The sequence below is a fragment of the Nilaparvata lugens genome, chromosome 6, assembly GCF_014356525.2.
Source record: "Nilaparvata lugens isolate BPH chromosome 6, ASM1435652v1, whole genome shotgun sequence".
NCBI classification, from domain to species: Eukaryota; Metazoa; Arthropoda; class Insecta; order Hemiptera; family Delphacidae; genus Nilaparvata; species Nilaparvata lugens.
Genome location: NC_052509.1, coordinates 53682936 through 53707575, shown reverse-complemented (window position 1 = coordinate 53707575; position 24640 = coordinate 53682936). Strand labels below are relative to the sequence as shown.

The following is a 24640-nucleotide window of genomic DNA, read 5'->3' as shown; positions in this document are numbered from 1 at the left end:
TTGAACATACCTTCCGATTTCTATAGCGATCGGTTGTGGAACTTTGAAGATAAAAATGATTTTGTTAAAAATACAAAATGGCTAATATCTCGTAAACGAAGCGTTTCAGGAAAAACATTTATTCCACATTTTCTCTTTGGTTTGACCCTTAGAACCTATTTCCAAAGCTTGACACTCTACTTTTGGGACACACTGTATAATATTCATGATAGATAATATAATAAGTATAATATTTTCCATATTATATTGTTTGACATGGGCCAGATCATTATTGATTTGTGATGAAATTTTCAGATACAGGTCCAGTTCCTAGGACATTTATTAATTCTGATGAACCATTAAATTAAGAATTGGATCATCCGAATTCATCAAATTACTCAAGTTTATAAACATATCATAGTTTATTCATACATATTGTACCAGCTATTTCATCTATAAACTTATATCATACAATAAATCAGGGATGAGTGCTCACAGGGAGTGGTCAGACGTCCCTATATAGCTGTGGTTTCACGGTCTTACTGTGGACGAAATTCTATCTGAGTCAAATACATGCGCTCTAGTTGTATTTTTCAATGTTGAAGATAAATTGAGGAGAAACAAGAAACTATCAAACTGGAAGCTAGTACGAGTATCTAGAGCTAGCTTCAGTATCAGTTTAACAATATGATGAGCTTTTATCTCTTGTTAAAATTCGAGAATTAACTTTAGTCTCCATGTACGAGATGCAGTTTCCAAGAACGCGAAACTTGCGCCTGACCGCTCTCTGTGTGCATACACGATTATTTTTTTCAATAGTCACTTCGTAAATGGTTGTAGATTTCTCTCTCACGTGATTTTCATCAGCTCGTCAATCTTTCCACAATAACCATTCAAGAATACAGTCACCATCGACTACTACAGTCTCAATGAATACGATCCTGTATCTAATCATTCCTTATCAATTGAAGAGTGAAACTCAAGGACATTAATCTCTTTCAAAATCTGATTTTGAACTCTACTTTTTGCTGCCACCAAACACTTTTCAAAAGAAGTTGCACCCTTTTTTGGCTACAACTGTACTATTTTGTACATTCTCTACCTCATCATTATCTTCCAAATAAATCCATGTAAGCAGTTGATTCAGAGTAAAGTATTCAGTTGATTAGAAGCGATATAGAACATGGTATGGAATATAAACCTAAACTGACATTGACCCTGTTACACTAGTTTCACATAACTTCAAGTAAAATAAGTACGTTACATTCGGGTAACATGAAGTATGATACCCGTTACATTCGGGTATCAGTTACTTCAGTGTATGAAAATTATTAATGTTGATTATAATGCTCATATCCTATTATATTAAGCAAGCAATTTCTGTTTTTCAGGAGATATGCAAAATTTTCAAAAAGTTTCCAGTTCAATATCGAATTCCCTTCCATGGAGCTCTCATGTTAAAACTAATCCCACCTCACAACAACCTTGTTCAAAGATAATATTCCTCAAGCTTCAACTCCCTCTCGGCACGAATATGACTTACCTTACAGTGGCGCCAGTAAACTGCCTATAAAGTGAGATCCACAGTGAACTGTCAACATTCTGGTCAAATAACATTTAGGCTTCTCATTCAATTAATGTTGGAATTTTGGAGTGAATCTTACTTTACATCTACAGAGTATGCCGTAAGCAACATGTGTACATCATTACATATTCTATTCGTCTTTTGTTTGCTTGAGAATTTCAAGTAGTTCACACAGTACTCGAGCCACTCGAGGTCTTGCTTCAAGCTCACACCTCGCTGCATCGCATAGATTGCATCAATATCATTCGAAAGTACTACAAGTGTATTTAAGTCTATCATCATGATACTATATTTGAGAATTTATCTCATGTAGGAGAACTATAAGAATTAACTCTACGATATATATATTTATAAAATTCTATGTAGCATTTTACTATTGAAGAATTTTAGAAGCGATATAGAACATGGTATAGAATATAAAAAACCGACATTGACCCTGTTCCACTAGTTTCACATAACTTCAAGTGAAATAGGTAAGTGAAATTAGGGTTACATGTACTGTATTTGTATAACAGTTACATCAGTGTATGAATTATGATTGTTAATTATTGACCGAGAAAGGGAGGTCTAAGATTCAAGTCGACGGTTTGGCATTTCCTTTTTTAATTGCGCGTCGACGTATATACAAGGTTTTTGGAAATTTTGCATTACAAGGATAATATAAAAGGAAAAAGGAGCCTCCTTCATACGCCAATATTAGAGTAAAAATCAGACTATAGAATTATTCATCATAAATCAGCTGACAAGTAATTACACAGATGTGTGGAGAAGCCAGTCTATTGCTGTATTTCCCTAAGGTCTATAGTTTCAATCAGGTACTTGTGGATGAGAATACTGCGTGAGGTCTACTGTTCACAGAACTACTAGTAATGCTCATATTACTTAAACAAGTGGTCCATTACTGTCTAAACTTCACCATGACATCAAAAAACGAAATCACTCTATCTGAAACTAACTCATCACTATGTTACTTTGTTCACCTCGAGTTGAAAACACATCCATAAAAATCCAATATAATATCATAATACACTTACACATATGGGAGAATATTTCAGTACTCTATAACTTATAACATTTATATGGAGAAGCTGTTTAAAGGTATGATTTCAATTCCGTCAGATCACTCATTCCTTATCCGACAAGAATGATAAGCATGTTACACTCAAGTGATTAGTTTTACACAAGCCTAGACTACAGCAAGGTATAATGCTCTCTTGTTCTGTAAGTCTTTAAGATTCCTTCGCAAGTTGGAATACTTAAAAACAATAATTGTTGACTTATTGTCAATAGGTTAACTGTCTCTGTTATCTGTACGCACTATGTACAGTATAATACTATATAATCTCAAGTAACCCCTTATCCTATAATATTTGATCACCATGTATTCACTTGAATATTTAGTTGCAAATAAAAGCATAGAGCTTGTAAACCCCCTCAATCTAGAATCTTAGAGATCATTCCCCAAGCAAACTTGAGATCTACACACCAGAAGTCACCTCTTACTCTAAGTGAGTAAGCTGACATACAGAATTCATAATACCTGAATCGCTAGTGAGATTCCTCCTAAACTGTCAGCATTGCTTCAATGAGAAGCACTATGATGTCATTTACAAGTAATTTTGGCAGTTTTTAACGTGATAACTCGCCATAGTCGGAAATGTTAAATAAAATTTTGAAATTCGATTCGTAAATTTCATTTATTTATGCTGTCAGTTTAACGTGAACCACACCATAGTCAACAATGTAGAATAACATTTTGAAATTTTATTCGTCAATTTTGATCACGGCATGATGAAAACCGTTTTCATCTGTCATCAAAATGACACCACTGACAAGCCAAAGCTTAAATCTGTTTACTTAGCTCTCATCCCCGTCAGTCAACGAGTATTTGCAAGCTTAGGCCTACTTGCGTATAATATCGTATGCACTGGGTTTATTTTTCCAGCGTTTGTCAATTACACAGCATTTATATTGTACAAAACAACTTAATGACGTACTCGTATTATTATCTCATGATAGATTTGATAATAATTCATAGAGCATTTTAATATGGGATAACAAGAATGGGATTGAATTGATAATATTTTCGTGTGCTGTTTGTGTCAGAGTAACCATTCTAGAGTAAAATGTAGATCGATTTGATGATACCCACCTTCATCCTGTTTCATCTATAATGTATACTATAATCACGGAAGAAATAAACCATAAAACAGTAGTGTTCTCTACTCTGTGCTATAATAAAGGAAAGAACTGGCTTATACACGTACAGGATAGGAAATTCATGAATAACGATCGAAATTCATGAATAACATCATCACGTCTCAACTACTGGACTGATAAACTTGATTTATCTCTTATTGATCCTTAATTTACCGAAGATGCTCATAGGCCTATTTTGAATTCTTCAAGATTTCAGTGGGTCAAGTTTTCAATTTGACCCTTGCGGAGCACCTGCCAGTTTATCATATATCACATTGAGCCCAAGTTGGGAAATCTAGCAAAAACACTTCAATTCAAACAATTTACTGGATTGATATACCTTACATTACCGTACAAAAATCACTTTTGGATTGCATTTAAAAAATATTTATATTGTTTTTTAGACTAATAGAGATATTTTATTTTTGAGTTCTCTATTGTTCCGCTTTGTATTGTTCACTGATGAAGGATTATGACTTTGAAATACGTTTGACGTACCGCCATTTGAATGTCAACAAAAATTATGACTACAGTTTTCGATCCTCTCTTGTCAATTCTTCAATTCCTCATAACATAATATGTAGACCACACATATTATTCGAGATAAAAAACGAAGTTATCATGTGAGGAACAAATATTCAGGGTTTTGGAAACATTCTCTCCAGCTTTCAAGTGTTGATTCAACCCCAGACAAACCTTGACTTTATCTAATCTGCAAACATAAACTCATTTGCAATCATCTGCAAAACTCAATATGCAGAACTGAAACTCAGTACCATTATCGATGCGAATCTTCAAAAGTGTCATCTCAGCAATTTCACTTTCGCTAGTAAGCTCCAGTTAAGTCTAAGTCTATTGAAGTACGTGTATTGTCCCCCTCCCCTCATCATTACCATCTACTTCCACCCGCTAAACGAGAATATGCTGACATGGCTACTTCCTGTCATGAAATTCTTAATTTCCTGTTAGTAGCTGGAGCATTACAACGTACTCTCTCTAGTAAAGCAGTATTATGTGCACGGTACTCTGTTTAGCATTCTGTCCAGTACTGCTCTCTATGCAAGGCTCATTTAACTACTTAGTCCTGTATAAAAAATCAATAGCACGTAGGGCTGGCTAGTGAGTACCCTTGGTACTCATTGGGTACGATGTGTGAATATTCACAGGGCATTATTATTATGCTCTAGAATATCAACATGCCAATTATTGAATTAGTGAATCAAATACAAATGATAATACAGTAATTGAATTAATGAAACTTGGACAGGATGGAGTTACATTGTTTGAAGGAGGATCATGCTTTGTTGTCTTTTAATGACAGTTTAATTAACGAACAAGATTCACCTGAACAGAATGTGCTTCAATCAAAAGGTCTCATGAGCTGAGTATGTGAAAGCATGGTTTAATCTCACAGGGGAACAATGAACTAAATGAGAAATCAGTCTTATTATGAAGTTGAATCAAGAGGATGCTCTTTGATATATACAAAAAATTGGGATACGCTTATATAACTCACAGCTTGCTGCAATCACAAGAACTAATCACGAAGAAAAACCAACGTGATATTATTCCATGCAACGAATCTGGAACCTCTGTACGAATATTACTACAATGAAATGACGTCACTTCACGTTCAAAAATTGAAATCATTTTGATTCTCGTGTAACGGACTCTTGGAGATGTTGCAAACATCCAGCTTGATCTTTGGAGAGCTCATTTGATGGTAAAAAAGTCAAATGTCTGTCAAAATGTTAATGTTCATTTCTCATTCATTCAATTATCGTACGAAAGCTACAGTACTGATTTGAAACTGAACTGACCATAATTATACAATTTTTCAACAGTAATTAAGAAAAATACACATATTTGAAAGTGGTTCGAAATATGAAAACAATTTTGTTAATATGAGATAAATAAAGAAGTAGGCTGTATTATATCAATTTATATTTGAGCTGATACTATATCATACCAAATGGGTTTTACAACAACAATTTTCCTTGTCATTTCCAAACGTCAATGGTAGCAAATCATTTCCAATCATCTATTTGTCTCATCGACACAAACCGTGGATAATTTCATGAATATAAAAAATATAGTGATTAATGCATAACAAGTTCTATCATAGTGTTCCACAAACAATATTCTAATATTTATAGTGATGTAAACTGTAACCTTCAACTTGAGATATAATAGTTACTTCCCAATAGAATCAACAATAATTGTCTGCGGAATAATCACTAAAAAAATTCAAAACAAATGTTGTCAACGACCTTGAAAAATCCTGGATTAAATATTTGTTAGCATTCTCATAAATTCAATGTTTTATTTTTCAATTGTATTTCTGCTACTACATTTTTTACCATTGGAATAAATGTAATTTCTCATTCCTTTTCAATTGTATTTCTGCTACTCCATTGAATATTTGTTAGCATCCGAATGAATGCAATCTCTCATTTCTCTGCAATGTATTTAAATGGTTGTGTTGTTTGACAGGAGGCAGACATGGCCATAGCTCCAATGACGATCACATCGGAGCGAGAGCGAGTGATTGACTTCAGCAAGCCGTTCATGTCTCTGGGAATCAGCATCATGATCAAGAAACCAGTCAAACAGAAACCAGGAGTGTTCAGCTTCCTCAACCCTCTCTCCAAGGAGATCTGGGTCTGCGTTATATTCTCCTACATTGGAGTCAGCATAGTCCTCTTCATTGTATCAAGGTTCTCGCCTTATGAATGGAGGTAGGTGCTTCCTATTTATAACAAAAATTCTCTGAGATCAATATTGTATTGCCAATTCAACTCCATTATTTAGTGCCTATTCAGTAATGAACTAAATTAAGGAGCAGAAGAAGTGTTGGGCTTGCGCCTCGGTTTTTCTTTCCAATGTTGTGATAATTATATGATTGAATGAAAAAGACTAAGGAATTGTCAAAAACCACAGATTTATTGATACTTAGAAAGACCGGTTTCGGTCTCAACTGCTTAAGCAGTTAATCAGAGATTGACAATGGTGTAATAACCAAAACCTGTCTTTCTAAGTATCAATAAATCTGTGGTTTTTGACAATTTCTTAGTCTTTTTCATTTAATATGGATAATCACCACAATATAAACTTCTCAAATACACAAAAAGTGAAAATAATTATATGATTTCTATACGATTTTTATGTTATATTGATGTCTTTTTTGGCTCAAATTTTTCAAAACAACTAATTTTAGTGAAGTTCTCAGTGATTCATGAAGTGAAATATCAGTTCCCAATTAAATCAAATCCTTCTTGATTAGAAAATGTTTAGTTTCTAAATTTCTAACGTATAATTGGACTAAAATTCTTAGGAGTGAAATTATATCCCATCTTTTTGAAATTCTATAATATATATGAAATTATTAGCTCTATGAGCAGAGCAGTTTTGGGCTAGGCCTGCTGCTCCACTACCTCTGTAAACATAGCCTTAGTGCCACTGTGGTGTCGTCAGTACAGGTAGGGCTCCTACACCAGAAAAATTATTGATTTCAGTTGATCTAAATCAGTTAGTGTTTTTATTGGTGTAGGAGCCCTACCTGTGCTGACGTTACCATCAACCACCTGTCGTCCACTATGGCTTTGTCTACGTAGGTAGTGGTTGCTCTTGTCCAGTCATATATTGTAATTTGTGATTGTATTGACGAATTAAAGAATAAATAAATTCAACCTCACGAATATGAATAGTCAACTCAATATAACTTGATACAAAATATATTGCTACTTAGAGGCTATTAACAGAAGATATCATCATAGAGAAACAATAGCGTAAGTAGATATCCCATGGCATAGGGAATTTATGTCGCAACTTCTACTGTTACCTCAAGCCGATTACTGACGATTATTGTAAATTTTTACTGTTTTGTTGGGGTGATAGTGTATGAACGGCACAATTTGAGAGACTACCAGCGTCACATAGCTGCATAGGAAAGAACTATGTGAACTATCGGTTTGGGATAACAGTTAAACTTGCGACATAAACGCCCTATACCATGGGATATCTACTATCAACTCATTATTCAAAATAGAATCGAATCAATTCACTGTTTACTCACTCATAACATGGAAATCATCAGTAGAAGAAGAGCACCTTTCTTCAGTGATAATAATAATAATGATATTTAACGACCTGGCTGGCTCAGTAATAGAATTTGACATAAAATACAGATGACTTCAACCACGAAAACTTATTAATTCACCTTCCATTGGAGAGATTGGTGATTCGACCTCTAATTTCTATTATTCCAATTTCAATTTCAAAACTCTCCAAGAAATTCTTAAAAATTTATATTTTTGCAGGCTAATATCGTATGCAGAAGAGACAAACCATCACAATATGCTACACCAAGTACCGGGAGCCACTCCAAGTGTCCTGGCCAATGACTTTAGCATACTCAACAGTCTCTGGTTCTCACTGGGGGCGTTCATGCAGCAGGGATGTGATATTTCACCCAGGTAACAACACAGAAAACACTAAGGGTATACGAACAGAACATTCAGGTCCATATATTTGTTTTTTTGTCCTATGTATTATATCTCTATCAAAGACTCCAAAATGTTTTCATCATTACACAACAGTTTAGTTGCATCGATCCACATCGTGACTTACTCGTTCTTTTCCCACCTATATCCATAATACTCTTGATATTCAGTTACAAGGGGAATCAGTTTAATGCCTTGGTCTAGGGAGAATGGCAATGTAACGTAAGTAAACTAGTGTTAGCCCCAGTTGAAAGCATTGTATTCTGCAACTAACAGCTGATTCTAGACCTACTCCGACAGTGTTGCCTACTTGTTGGTCATAAAATTTAACTACAGTAGATGATAGATACACTTCGCACAATAATACTATGATAAAGCACTATTATATGCTAAATACAGTTTATAGTATGAACCATAACAATATATTTTAATAGGGCTGGCTACTTGAATGTTCTACTATAGGCAATGACTAGAAATTGATCGTTTTGTTATACAGAAATAAAACAATAGGGCACTATCATTTTCATTAAACAAAAGGTTACTATCAGTTTTTTTATAAGAGTATATTTCTTGTATTTTTTTAGTTGTGTGCTTATTGTATAATTATTGAATTTTTTGAGAGAATTGAGTGAAAATAGTCCCATCAAAACATTGTGAGTGGAATTTTTCCGAACTACCTAATCTCATTATCACATCTCTATTTCATTTCCAACATGAATTCCTTGCGATTTAATATTATAATTTGAACTTTAATGAGAGCAGAACAATCTATTTCCTCCAGAATAATGTAAGACAATTTGTTTCTTGAATTCATTTTAATCCCATTCAATTTGTCAATGAAACAAGCAGACGTGCTCACAGTTCATAGATGGTTGCCACCTTTAATCAACTTTATATTCTTGAGGTTGGAAATTGCACCAGAGTTGAGCTCTGGAATTTGTTTGCTTGCAAATTTCTCTGCTCCTACTTTCACGGTTCACTATATGCTTATCCTTGTCTTCCCCTCCTATTTTACCTACATTCTTAACTCTCCCCCTGTCCCCCTCCCATTACTATTTCTGTCTCTTTCCATCTAATTCATCTATCTCTTCATCCCTATCTCCGTCCTTGTCTTTCTTTCCTATCCTACCACATTCCTGTCCCTTTTGCTATCCCCCTTATTACACCTGCATTCCTGTCTCTCCCCACATCTTCCTCCTTTTCATCCATCTTCCTGTCTTTCTCTACCAATCATTGCATCTCTTTCCCTTGTCTCTTTATTCCTTCCTGCATTCGTTGCCACTTTCGCCCATGGGAAATCAATGAAGGAACTTTCGCCTTGTCTGATCTCGTCTGTTTCGGATCTTTCTCATTGTAGTATAGTGGAATTCTCTCAAACTGTCAGCATTGGTTGAATGGGAAGCACTGATTATTTTCATAAGCGATTTCTGACAGTTTAAGTTGGATCCCACTTTATCACCTTGGCAAAGCAGAACAACATCTACCATTCAATAAATATGAGATACTTCTTCTGTGCTCATTTCTATTTCACAACACTTTTGTCAACTATCTCCCCTGTTTTTTTATCAAATAATCCACCGTTAATTTTTTGACTGAGTAGATTTTTTTTGTAGTCATCATTTCTTCAAGATAAAATATATTTCATGTTGTATACTATTCTCCATTGAAATCTGTCATGATAGTGTTAATTTATGGCTTCATTAATCTAAGATGGAGAAGAAATTTAGCACACTGTGGTGATTTAGTATTGATAGAACTGATTTTGAAATTCCATAAGATTCTCAAGCCTGATAACAGGAACATTACATTAAAACATTATAAAAAATAATATTTGACATCCCAATAGAACACGATATTCCGACGAACAGAACGGAAATGATACTATAACGATCATAACAAATTTTATAGTCAACCAAATAACCTACATTCCGAATAACCTAGATTCCAATGAGAATGAGAGTAAATACAACCTTAGAGAAAGGATATCATAATGTATCTTCTCTCTATAATGCAAAGTTGCCAAATGAGAGTTGATCAACGTTATCCACAGCTCGAATGAACGAAAATTAATTAATAAAAACAATATAAAACTTGTAATACCCAGTTATAGTGCCAGTTGTAGTACCCAAACTTGGAAATGGACAATGTAGGTCGATACTAGTCGTAGATATCTTAAAGTTTTTAAAATATTTTAATAAGAAGGATACTACAAGTTTTATATTGTTTCCATTAATTTGAATAAAGTGGCCCATATAAGTGAAATGATTTTACGAAAATTAATTAATTTTTTTTTGTAATACACTCTTGAAGACGACTTGGCAACATCTATGGATGTGGGTGGTGAGGAGGGACTCAACTCTTCCAATTTCCATCGAACTTTTTTCGTGCTAATGAAAACTATCTTCAACATTCTATCGCCAATTTTACAAAAAAAGGAAGATTTTGAAAATGTTCTCCAAAATTTCAAATCAAAAGCGTTGATGTTGTCTTGAATGGGAATATTAATACGGTATATCATATCTGCACTCCAATTTCACCCATATTACTAATATTCTCCATTCTTAATTGTTCAATTCTAAATTGAGAAATTTCTTTTCTGTCGCATTTATTCCAATTTCTCTGTCTTCTTTTGTATATTGACAAGTATCTCGATTGATCAATATGATCATGTAATATAACTGATCAAATGCAATATAACACTGGTAGAGCTGATACAAATCGCTCCTATAATCCCCGGTGATAAAACTATTTTAACTTTTCAACTTTTTGAACTCTTATAATAACGATGGAACTCAATCTACTTTTTTGGTTGCAGGTCTATATCTGGCAGAATAGTGGGCAGTGTGTGGTGGTTCTTCACACTGATCCTCATATCGTCGTACACTGCCAACTTAGCTGCATTCCTGACAGTGGAGAGAATGGTGGCTCCTATCAACTCGCCTGAAGACCTGGCCTCGCAGACCGAAGTCGAATACGGCACCCTCTATCACGGATCAACCTGGGATTTCTTCAGAGTATGTCATGTTTACATTCTTATGAGATTTATTTTTTTTCTTGATTTTTATAGCACCCAGTTGAAGACTAATAAGCTATTCTATTTTCACTTAAATTGATAAGAATATTGTTTGTGAAGGTAAAACCGATTGGTTAAGTCTTCTATACTGGTCAAGGATTAAACTAAAGGTTATTTTTTCACATAAAAGGATGCAGTATTCTTCTTTTGCACTTCCATTTGAACACTTTAGCACTAAACTAATTGGTGTGGCTTTCTGCGTTGAAGTCTTCCTACTCCATGCACGTTGAGCAGCTGGATTGCTTCTATGTTCACATGTTGATGAAGTCTAATGATTGTGTGAGATTTATTGGCTCAATTTATGTATGAACAAAATAATACACATTAATGGATCAAATCTATATTCTGTTCTAACCATATTTTATGCGGAAGGAAGGAACAGGAGATTTGGATCTATCTGGGAATTTTTTTCAGAGTATGAATAAGACATGACAGTATAGAATATGACATGTGAGTATAGAATATTTATTTGACATGTTCAAGCTCATATGCACATATCTTCACCATTTCGATCATAATCATATCTGATGAGAGGAACTGTTCATATTACATTTTCGAGCATATTTGAAAAATTCCATACGTAATAATTCCAATAAATTGAACATTGTATTTGTTGGAATTGTGGAATTGGAACACAATTTATGTTGTCTCGATTCCAAGAGTTAGACATTGATGTTGTCAATATCACTACATGAAAAGCTAAAGATGTGGCTGCTGTTGCCAAGAAACCTGGTTTTGTATTTTGCATTTTTTTGAACAAATGTAGTGGTATTAAATCATAGAGGAATATTACAACATTTCTCCCCATACAATTGAATAATCATTATGCTGTATTTTCTAGTTGTAATGTTCAATTTCCACAAGAACCAGGGTTCCGATGCTCAAGGCATCATCGTATCATGCTAAGTTGAAGAAATAATTTATTTGAACATTTTTAATCACATGTGAATGCAGCTACAATAATATATTGTTTATTGAAGTTTTTTTTTCTTTTTTTCAATCAATCATATGATTTGTGTAGGTTTTAAATCAATGTAAAAATAGTGATAATAATAATATTTATTTCAATTCTTATAATCTTGACGGCCTTAATCACAGGCGATGCTGTGTATTATGTGTGTTCTCATTACTTACACATCCAGAATGCTTGTAACTACATTTGGTTACATTATATGGCTGTTTGAACATAATATTATTGTGATTATTTCTGTTCAATATGATAGGACTCATCATGAATTATCTTTTGATGATTCTATCTCGTGTAGAACTCACATTATTTGTGTACTATTTCAGAACATTTGATTTGATTGGATATTTTACAGAGGTCGCAGATCACACTGTACAGCAAGATGTGGGAATTCATGAACTCGAGGAAGCATGTTTTCGTGAGAACGTATGACGAGGGAATTAGGCGAGTGCGTATGTCGAAGGGGAAGTATGCGCTTCTCATTGAGTCACCCAAAAATGATTACATCAATGAGAGAGAGCCGTGCGACACTATGAAGGTCGGTAGGAATCTGGACTCGAAAGGATTCGGGGTGGCTACTCCCCTAGGATCTCCACTCAGGTAATTCAAATTCTCCTAAATGTAAGCCTATTTATTTATCCTTCAAAAATAATATTTCCTGTACGTTATCAGAACTGAAATTATAATTTCACAGACTATGTCACAGTATACAGAAACAGCATCATAGAAGTTTTCTCTGACCATGTCATTCTGGTCCAACTGGTCCATTCTGGTGGTTTTAAAAGAATGTCCCATGCAGTTTGGACAAAATATGTCCAGCATGAAAACTGGTCAACGATGTGATTGAATTTTACTTAATGTATTTTTCATATAATGGTAGTAACTTACCTTGAAAATAATGAACTTGCTAGTATAAAATCTGTTCAACTATTGAAATAATTGAATTGGATTCATTTTTCTGTTATTTCATCTGAGAAAGTAATTTAAGAAAGAAATAGGTTAGCGTTCCTGATTTTCTCCTAATCATTCTAATCAGTGATATGTAAGTGTTCACATATAAATTGAACAGTTGAAGGTGAAATGCTTCATCAATTTCGTCATTACGAATTTTTTTGTGAAGTTGAAATTCTTGATCAACTTTTATCATTTGCAACGGTATCTCAAGTTTTGTTGCAATCCATGTCGTAGACTAGTAGTTCTTCAGAAATCGTGATCAGTGAGTGAGTGAGTCATGAGTATAGAATGATACAAAAAGAATTTACAAGGAAATTATGAGATTTCCAGTCAACAATATCTGAATGATTTTCCATTTTTTCGAGAAAACCGGAAGAAGGCACGCATTTTCCGATTCTCTATTGTTTGGGTAAATGTATGAGAGAATAAATATTGCATTGCAGGACTGATTTCAATATCCTTAAATACCTCACTCAGGTGGAAGGATTCAATTACATTCATTCAATTTATTTCCCAAAAAAAAACATAATACATGAATATGAAATACAATATACTGTACATCTAATAAAAAATTGAGTAGTGCTGGAACAGTTCTAAAAGCATCCTTTCGAAGAGTGAGTGAGTCATCAAGATAAGGAACCAATGAGACAATAGTCAATTTTTATTGGAGCACCAAATTGCAGGATTATTTAAGACGATTTTTTGTCCAAAACATTCAAGACGAAATGTTAGAACAGATATTATCTTACACCAATAATCTTGGAATTAATTTCATTGAGAAATGACACTTAAAAATTATTGTCTGCTTGAGTAAGACAAGAGCAACAAAAATGCTTTATTATTATTGTGCATTCATTTAATTACTGATTCATTCTTCCAAAATAATTTCACTCCATTGCTTTTCTTGCAGGGAGGACATAAACTTGGCTGTGTTATCTCTAATTGAGAATGGTGAGCTGACAAAACTACTTAATAGATGGTGGTACGACAGAACGGAGTGTAGGCATGGTGATAAACAGGTGAGAATTAAAAGAATAATATTCTCATTTTAATATTTGCATTCGGATTAGTTTCAGTGCTCCACCCATTGTGAGTGGGTCTTGTTTTGGCCAATGGCAGACAGTAACCTCGGTAGGTCAACCAACTGCAAATCAGTAAATTCGAACTCTGCATACTGCATTCTGTTGCTTGATGTTCAAGCTTTTACAGTATTAATTTTTGCTTCTCATTTATCTTGATACAGAGACGTGTTGAAGATAGGTAGGAATAAATGATAGCTTACTGTATAGCTCTGTGTAATCCCATTTCAAGGATCTATACTACTTATCATTCAATTGAGTGATTAAAATGTTTTGTTTCATTTAATGAGGAACAATCATACTTATCCTCTAGCTATTCAGTAAATATTTAATATTCTTTATTTAATATTCTTTATTCAATATTCTTATATTCAATATTCTATATTAAATACTTTTTCAATATTTTTCCATGTTCTATTGTTAAATTTTTTCAATGTGATATACATTTATTTTTGAATATTTTGTTTTTATATTTATATTTTATTTCAACTCAAATTAGTTGCTCACAGAAAACGGTCGGGAGGGGATTCCACAATAAAGGTTCAAGAATTTGACTACTGATGTAGCCGTCGTCGTAGTTTTTGTAGTTCTTGTAGAAGCTGAGCTTGTCATATTATTCCAAATTCAGTTGAGTGATAACCCCTGTAATAGTTGAGATAGGATAAGGAATCTTCCATAACGATAATATATTGTTAATACTGTTGTTCAAGATCTAATATTAGTAATAAAACTATGTATGATTTTAAAAGTAATGAGAAATTAATTATTCCGAGAATATAAGCAGATTGAATAATATTCAGTATTATTGAGATGCGAAAGAATTATCAGTTCTCCAATAATTTAGGTTCAATGATAAAACTGTCCATTCGAATCTAGAAATGAAGTAATGAAGAAATGAATCTAGTAAGCATCAAGAAATGAGTTATCGTGGAGTAATGTGGCTGCCGTATTCTTATGATACTTTTTTTTCAATAATTTTGATGTAATAGCATGATGAACACTCTATTTAAATTTAAGGCTGCTTCAAGAAATGAGTTATCGTTGAGTAATGTGGCTGGCGTATACGTTTCTAAAAAGTGATTTGTTCTCCAATAGTTTTCTTGAAATAATCTGATGAAACTCTCTATTCGAATTCCAGGATGCTTCAAGAAATGAGTTATCGTTGAGTAACGTGGCTGGCATATTCTACATACTCATAGGAGGGTTAATTCTAGCTATGGCAGTTGCTCTATTAGAATTTTGTTACAAATCGCATACAGAGGCAACAAGGGACAAGGTAAGCCACTTCTAACAAATCTCTAATCAGAATAAAATTATCAATTCACTTATATTTTAAGGAAAGCAAGATTTTTCAGAGTAACTACACATTGATTTTCATACATGCTTTATATCATTCGATATTTTGTATGGAGGGTTGCCAACCAATCAAACGATTGAGCTGAAAGAAGAAGAAGAAGTCATTCGAAGAAAGGAACACGTTCCAAAATTCTATGAAACTGTATCAATCACAAAAATAAATATGTAAATTCCCATGAAAAGTGTATTCATAAGGAATGATAAGAGAAAGATAACAAATAATAAGAGAAAGTTGAAGAATGCTTAGAAATCATGCATTTATTGTTCGATGCAGAATTTTTTATAAAGAGGGAGAAAGTAGATCAATACTAGAAGGTTGACCATCTTATTTATTTTTACATTAAAACTTGAAAATGCCCAAATCATGCCGAAATTAGTTGTTGAAATGTTTCAAAGTTTTAAATAAAATGGGTACTTCATGTTTTTATATTGTTTCTATTAATTTGAATAAAGTAGCCCATTTAAGTGAAGTATTCAAGATCAATACAGTATAAAATCCTATTCACTTGTGGGACCTCCTGTAACGGATAAAACTGTTGAAAGATGTAACAGATTTAACAGGATAGGCCTACAGGTACTTCCATTTTGGAGCTCTGTATCTCTCTCAATTCAAGTTGAACAATCAAATTTCATAATTATTCTTGTAGGGAATTCAAATCTTCACAAAAGCCGTTCTCGTAGTATTTACTGGAAACTACTCAGCTTGGAAAATTAAAAACGATGAACTGGAAAAACTACAGTTTTCTGTCAAAGGAATGATCTCAGCCGAAGCTACGTTTCGGTGGTAGACTGCTAAAATTTCATGTCTGAAATCTTACCCCATCTTGCAACAGAATTTTGTAACTACGGTGGGCCTATTGGGAAGTTCATACATGACTCCAGGTTTATTTCGTTTGCAAAATACATTTATTTTATTTCTCATTTCAACAATGGAATCATTTGATATTTATAATTCATTGTATTGTCTAATAATATCATAAAGAACAAATTGTAGGGAATAAAATTGTTCTACAAGGCAAATATGACATTATTCAATTCAATCAGGCATTAAGATAATAATATTATATAATTTGTAAAATAATCTCAAAAATCAAAAACATAGGATAAGCCTCATCACTCTCTTCAGACATGTCTCAAGCTTTCTAAATCGTAAATTTGTTCATTATTAAATTGAAAATTCAAATGTTGGTATTCACCAAATAATTCATTCACTATGATCTTTGCATCATATTTTCAAATTGAACATTAAGCTCAAAATTTTTAGAAAACTTAGAAGCATGAGTGAGAGAGCATTGATAAGCTCGAGGATAGTCACTGAGTAGAGAATCCTTGGTTTCCTTGATCCGTGATAGAGTCCTGTTTCGAGCAAATCTGATATTAGTTACAATTTCCACCGCTAGATGGTGCAAGCGTACTATTAGCTGATTACTCCTGTATCATGTTCCGTAGCAGATAAGCTTCAGCAATCCGATTCATGAAAATGTTATGAAGACGCGGGTGATGATTCGGATAATGAGATATGAAAGCTTTAGGTGAGTTCCGAGCCACTGAGAGCCGATTTTCAAACTCATAAAAGATATTTAGAGGAGTTCAGTATCTTTGGATCTTATTAAGGTCACCCTCACAACAGGAGTGGCAGACGCATGGAGCTAAACTTATGTTATCGATATAGCTTATCAGCGCAACCACAAAACCAAATCTCTTCCCAGCATATTACTGCATAGTTGAATTTCAAAGTTGTATTCTGGAAATTTCTATTTATAATTCTCACTGGGCTATCAATTTCAAAAGCCAACTTTATTCTCAGGAGTTTTTGCTGATTCAGTGATGCAGAACATGAAATTCAAGTTACCTATTTTATTACAGCACATGACGTTGATCCAATTTTCTTTTCTTTCACAGATACCCCTGTCAGATGCTATGAAAGCAAAAGCGAGAATGACTATAGGAAGTAGAGATTTCGATAATGTGAGAGTAAGTACAGTTATGTCTAAAAATTGTGTCGCAAGGTTCATGATAATTCCCAATTTAGTTCTATCAGTTCTATAATAACATGAAAACTGGAATAAATAATACGATACAATGAAGTCACATCTAATACCATCCAATTAATCATTGATGATAATATTATAATCACCGTAGCCTACCTTCCAAAATATCCTTACAAGGATGACTCTGCCAATAAAAGACATAAGGATAAATGAATAAATTAATAAATAACTTTCCGGTCAATGATCATGAACAAAAATCATCATTTAGAAGTTGATAAAAAGAAATTGGAGCTAATCCATAAAAAATTGAATTATATTTATAATAAAAAGTATATCTAATAATGAATGTTGATTCAACATCACCTACAACTTCTAAGGAGTTGATTCTGAAAAATTCGCAGCTAATTAACAGAAATCATCTCCAGTAAATATTACCTTCCTATTCAATTTAGGTCTGAATAATATAGCCCCATATATAATATTTAAGATACATAGTATCAAACTTGAAAGTATATCTTCAATCTAACAACCTTTCAAATCAACGATACAAAACTTCTAATACTGTATTATGATTCTTATGAAACAAATACCATTAAATTGCAAGAAAACATTTATCATTTCAGGAGAGCAGAGATGCGAATGTTTACACTTGAAGGTAAAATATACAACAGAATTGAGTTTGAATTTTTTATTAAATTTTAATCCTGAACTATGCAGACCATCTACCCTGCTCTGAGCAGAGCAGTCATTGCACGCAGTTTTCAAGCTTAATATTAAAATGAACAAAATGAGTTCATGATTCATCTCCAGTGTGAAATAATAAATTCGAATAAAAATGCTGACTGAGAGCAGTCATATTAGATTAGGTGTTTTTCATTCTGCCTCATTCTTCATTTGAGAAACCTATTTACTGGATTGAATTTCTGACCCCTTTATAATATTGTCTTTGTGATATGAAATGACCATTATCTGCTCACTATCAAGAATATCCATGCACCATTGAGATATTCTGTGAATTGTACATGACTTCGATTGTATACAAGGCATGATCAACTCATTTTGAAATGACACAGCTATCTACCACATTTTGTGTGTTATACACAATTCATCAAACAGGCCTACTGAATTTCTATTGATTTTTTTTTTAAATTGCTTGTTTTACATCCACTTTACCCGCATACAACCTTGACAAGATTATTTATCACACATGATTTCAGCTATTTTCACTCTTATAGTAATCATTCTATGCGATTTAGTTGTGAATGGATACATAGAGGAGAAATAGAGATAGAGATACCTCTCCATTATTCATGAATGATGGATACATTCATTACTCAAGGATGATAGTCTGATGAGAGTAATTATTCCTCCCGTATCATTGGAACAATAATAGTATGTCTAGAAAATATATAATCACATCATTATAGTGTGTATAGCTTTGACTTATAGAATATAAAAGATTCATTCAAGTCTCTTGATTAATAGTGTGTCCTTTGGAATACACCAAGTCTTTCCAATACATTTTCCAATGGAAGCATTTTTGAGTATCAAAGTAGTACTTCACACTATTTCTCAAAAACTATCCACAGTTCAATTTGAAACTTCTTATCAATTTCTCTTCAACTGATCTCAGGACATTATTTTCCATAAACTTTTACAGCATCTATAACATTTTCAATGTCTTCTCAAAAATTAACAAGAAACATGACGTCTCAGTTAGTTTTTTCAGTTAATGATTTTTTAATTTTGCAGTACTACACACCAGCCGGACAGCTGACACCACAAGATGGCGACCAGTTACACAGCAACACACACACCCAGGTCTGATGGCCGCACTGCAATGCGCCCGCATCAGCCGCAACCAGTTCAATCCGGTTCAGTGTGCCACCATCAGCCACCATAACTGGTTCAAACCAGTTATACTATGGATTACCATCAGCTACAAGCGGTTCAAACCAGTTCTACTATGGTCCACCATCGTCCAAACCCGGTTTGAACCAGTTCTACTATGGTCCACCATCATCCAAACCCGGTTCAAATCAACTCTACTATGATGTACCATCAGCTGCAACTGGTTTGAGCCGGTTTCACTGTAGTGCACCTTCAACCGGTTTGAACAGATCACCGCAGTGCCTCGTACAACCTCATATGCTGCTGCTGTAAATACTACCATGTACATTCGCCTCCAATCCTGCCTCTGAAACCCTAAAAAACTATAAAAATGCAGCAATATTCCTGAAACACTTGAGAACCTTCACATAATTCTCAACATTTTTCAAGAAAAATTCCAAAACTAGAAATCAAGGTTTTTCAAGTAATAGAGGTTGACCAGTGTCTTTGATATAAGGGCAGGTCTTGTTTCATAGATATTATCAGTCCCATTTCATATTAAGGGCTTCAAAAAACCATTTACTGAGAAGTACACTAATATTATTTTTGGTTTATGCATGATAAATATTTTTGATTTTGTAAATGCATACTCCTGACCATGTTACTTGAACAGTTTTCACTGCTGAAAATATCGATTCCATACATTGTGAACTAAATAATAACTAACTAATTCCCTATACTAAATTCAAATGAATAATGTTTGCAATTTGTAATAAATCACAATGTTAAAATCGAAGAGACATTGCCATTTTATTGATATTCATCAATGAAGATGTACGAGTATACCAAAGTTTATCAAGTTTTAATCGATAAAAAGCTCAAATTGAAGCTATTTCAAGTTTGAAAGGAATGAATTATTAAATCATACAGGAATCGTATATTTTACAGCCTGTATGGGACTGACTAATTACTAATTTATGGGATTTACTAATAATTTTATGAGATAGTATTGATGAGACAACCTGCGGCATTATGATTAGATTTTTAAATGAGTCCTAGTTCTATTCAAGTGCTGCACTTATGAGCAGCACTTTCATGATTCATTTCTCGGAGACCTCCATATTTATTTACTCTGCTGGGTTAACATAGTTTTCCTAAAAAGAACTCCCCAACCAACATTTTTTCAATGTGCTCCATGCTTGAGAAGTTTTCCAAACGTTTCTATTTTCCCTGTTAACTGCGAGCTGAATTTTGAAACACCTTCTTATATCTCCCTCCATTTATCTCAAGCTGGCCACTGATGACCGTTCCAACAACCCCCCCCCCCACACGCCACCCAGAATGTCTTTCAAAGGACTAAGAACTAGCTGTTCATGACATTTAGCCAATCAGGACACATTCTGGGTGACATATTAGCTTGTTGGAACCATCATCAGTGGCCGGCCACAGTAGTAGACTTATCATCAAATCCAAAGAGACTGGGAACCTCTATTACGTAAATCTATATACTTTGGAATTCAATAAACTCAACTCCTCAACCTTCCCCCAACTCCGTCATTGGTCAAACTATGGTTAAAGTCCTGATCATCCTTGCACGGTATTGATTGTTGATGTTTAATTAACTGCCGACTTTATAGTTGTAAGAACGGTCAGAGATAAGCGCAATTTTTAACATTATTCAATTATTAGTAGGTGATGTTGTTCAAGCACTGAGTTCACACTTGATAACAATTCTTTTCAAAAAATATATTATAATTACTTTACATATTTATATTTGCTCATACTTATTATGTTTGTTCTTTTCTGACAATGATTGATACAAGCAGAAAAATTGAAGTCGGACAGCGGTCAGTTCAGTAGGAATGAAAAACCTATAGTCCTCAACGTTCCCTAATGAGAATCAACTCAAAATGATCAAAATACTCATGACAAAATTTCTTCACATCAAATCACTCCATTGCTTTCTAAATTTCAGTAGTCGCGAAATAATAATAGTAATTACTCTGAGACTAATAATATTAGATCTTAGATATCTGTATTTCACTGCCATTTAAATATGTATTTTGCTCATCACGCTTCTTGGCCTTTGGATGGAGCTATAATAGTTTCCCATAGAGTTTTTTGTATATAATGATAGAATTGTGGTGAGTATAATTATTATCATTTATGACAAAACAAAGTGTTGCAAGAGGATGAATGCATTCGAAATCAATTTTATCTGTTAACTAGCCGTCAGGCTCGCTTCGCTCTCCATATCCGTCTAGCCAGGGGGCTCCGCCCCCTGGACCCCCGACTGGATCGTCCAAGAATGAGATCAGCAGGCTCGCTGCGCTCGCCTGCATTTTTCATTTGAGAGTTTTTATCATATATTAGGACAATCCAGTCGGGGGTCCAGACTGAACGTCTGGCTAAACGGATATGGCGAGAGAAGCGAGCCTGACGGCTAGTAATATAATATTCCCAGGATTGAAGTAGCAGTGCCCAATCAATTTTTCCACGATAAATGCATTTAAATCTTCAACTTGGTGCCAACCTAACAAAGTCAACTCAACTTAATGCCAACCTGACAAAATTATTAATTTAGTTGCCAGTTAACAACTGTTTCGAAGAGGTACTCTATCTAGATTATAGTTCTATAGTAACATATGATATGGAAATTTCAATTATAATTAAGAGATTGGGAGAAGAAGAATATACATGCTAAAAGACGAACTTTAAACCCTTAAAAACAACCCTTAGAGTTAAAATATTGCCAAAAGATTTCTTAGTGCGCCTCTAAAGGGCCAACTGAACATACCTACCAAATTTGAACGTTTTTGGTCCGGTAGATTTTTAGTTCTGCGAGTGAGTGAGTGAGTGAGTAAGTCAGTCAGTCAGTCAGTCAGTGAGTGAGTGCCATTTCGCTTTTATATATATAGATTACATCTCAATTGGTTCCAGAACTGAAGCTGAAGTGTGTCTATCAATTCCGTATCATTATTATTAGTCGTTAAGAGGTGCCTAAAGATTGGTTGAGTAGTAGGTCTGTAATTGGCTGTAATAAGCCACTAATAAGACTTACTATAGTCAGCATTTGTGCTAACACATCACATCAACACATTTGTGCAATAACATCAATGCTTGTCAGACAACCAATGCTGAGACTCCAACGCGAATCTCTAAATAGAAACGTTGACGGTCATATGAATTAAAAAAGAATGAATCAAAACGACAGATTGCTACTGGTGGAGTTGATTTTGTGATTTCATTTGACTCAGCTGGGAATTTAATCCGATTGTCATCGCGGGAACGTCCCACCAACGATTGTGGCTTGCCTCAGCTAATTACAGGCCTGCAATGCATTGATCAATAGGCTCCTTCCACCGACATCGATCAATAGGAACACACCATGTATGATATCCACAATAGAAGATCTATAGTTCTCTATGAACAATATATAGCTCATCTATGGTTATACTTGAATGGAAGTGATTTATATGAGTGGTATTGATATTTATTGAGGAAGCTGGTCAATTAATGCAAATACAAGTACACTAGAAATAAATAAAACGTGTTTGATCGTTATTTATTCATTGCGATTTTCAATTGTGTAGGTTTTCATATCGCCCAATAATGAGAAAAAATCCAATTTTTTCGAGTAGCTCTGTGATTTTATCATTCGAGATTGATGAAGATGTAACTGAGACTGGGTCTATTCTCTCGTTTGCCTGATAAAACGTTGAGTGCTATCTATTCGTCTTTGACATTAGGATAGAAGTTCATAGGATTTGTATGGAATGCCAAACTGAAGGGTGCAACGACATAGTAGTCTCAGCTAACCTGGCAAACAAAATATCTGATTTTATGATACCTCAAGGTATTCTTAGGAAATATTGACGATGTCCATGGTCGATATCAATTGATAAAATGAATGTTATTCACTATGCTCAATACACCACTCAACTGTTTTGTTAATTGATTCAATATTTAAATATTTGTAAAAAGTATACTGAAAAGTGAGAGTTCAATATTCTCATTTTTAATCCACTTTGTTTTAATCAATCGAGAAATTTATTGAGTGTGAACTTGGTGGATCTGTCATTGATAGTCTGTTGTTTGGGGAATTATTTTTCTTGTGAATTTCTACTTTCCAAACCCATAATATTCATTGAATGCGTGATTTCTCCCGATCTTATCAATCACAGAATAATGTTCTCTCAAATCAGTTGTTGTTACTCATCACATTTGAAGGTTTCTATTACAAAAAAGACTCATTTCATAATTTTTTTCAATATAATATTCTCCAAACAAGACTCTGATAGATGGATTGAACAACGTAGATAGTCATCAATTCTCATATTATTGATATTCTATGAGATATGAATAATTATTACTGTATCGATATTAAATGTTTTTCGAATAACGGTCTGTAAGATATGATAAGTACCTATTGATTTTCAGTCATTTTTGTAAATGGAATAGAGGTGTGATAAACAGTAATCCATGTAAATAATAATGTTATTGAAGTTAAGATTTATATAATAACATCTATTGTCGTACTCTATGTTAAATTTATTGTAAATATATTATAAGTTTCCAATTCATGTCGGATATGACTAGGAATGATTTGTCTAGGTTGATTGGTTCTTCAAATTCTATCTAGAATTATTAATTCAACTTGATGATTGATGATTAAATAGTAATATATATTATCTCATTATTCAGTTCAGGTATCCAGTTAAGCTGTAAACTTTTTACAATGAGCTCCCTGTATTGATGCTCCAATAATAGCTATTCCATACTCACAAATATACCAGTTTTTGTCTCTCTCTTGAGAACTATGAACATTTCACAAAGCTTTGAAGTTCCACTGTTTAGTTTCAATTTCATGATAAATTGAAATATCTATTTATTACTAAGGAAGACACAATACATAGTAAATTTTGGAACATTTCATAAGAAATATTTCTCTCGGACAAAATTCAAAGTTAGTTTTTCTCCTGAATTAATTTTGAATATTTTAGGTATCTTCTCGATATGTGTCGATTTATTTCAAGAACGATCCTCAGTAGCGAATAATTCAATATTTCTTCTTTTCGTTAAACAATGGAATTAATCAATCTAGACACATCACGACTGGTCATGG

At 33.7% G+C, this 24640-nt stretch overlaps 1 protein-coding gene across 2 annotated transcripts in view; it reads left to right on the top strand.

Annotated features, from left to right (window-relative positions):
- The window catches only part of LOC111046950 (glutamate receptor 1-like), a 351004-nt gene extending 329144 nt beyond the window's left edge, over window positions 1-21860 (top strand). Inside the window, exons 12-20 of one of the 2 annotated variants that reach the window (XM_039431260.1) lie at window positions 6257-6501; window positions 8083-8238; window positions 11081-11279; window positions 12661-12905; window positions 14170-14278; window positions 15477-15614; window positions 17597-17668; window positions 18309-18340; window positions 19438-21860. In XM_039431260.1, coding sequence (XP_039287194.1) covers window positions 6257-6501; window positions 8083-8238; window positions 11081-11279; window positions 12661-12905; window positions 14170-14278; window positions 15477-15614; window positions 17597-17668; window positions 18309-18338 — 1194 coding nt within the window. In that variant the 3' untranslated portion in view covers window positions 18339-18340; window positions 19438-21860. The remainder of the gene's footprint in view (window positions 1-6256; window positions 6502-8082; window positions 8239-11080; window positions 11280-12660; window positions 12906-14169; window positions 14279-15476; window positions 15615-17596; window positions 17669-18308; window positions 18341-19437) is intronic. The other variant, XM_039431259.1, reaches the window with a different exon arrangement.
- Window positions 21861-24640: the final 2780 nt, after the last annotated feature.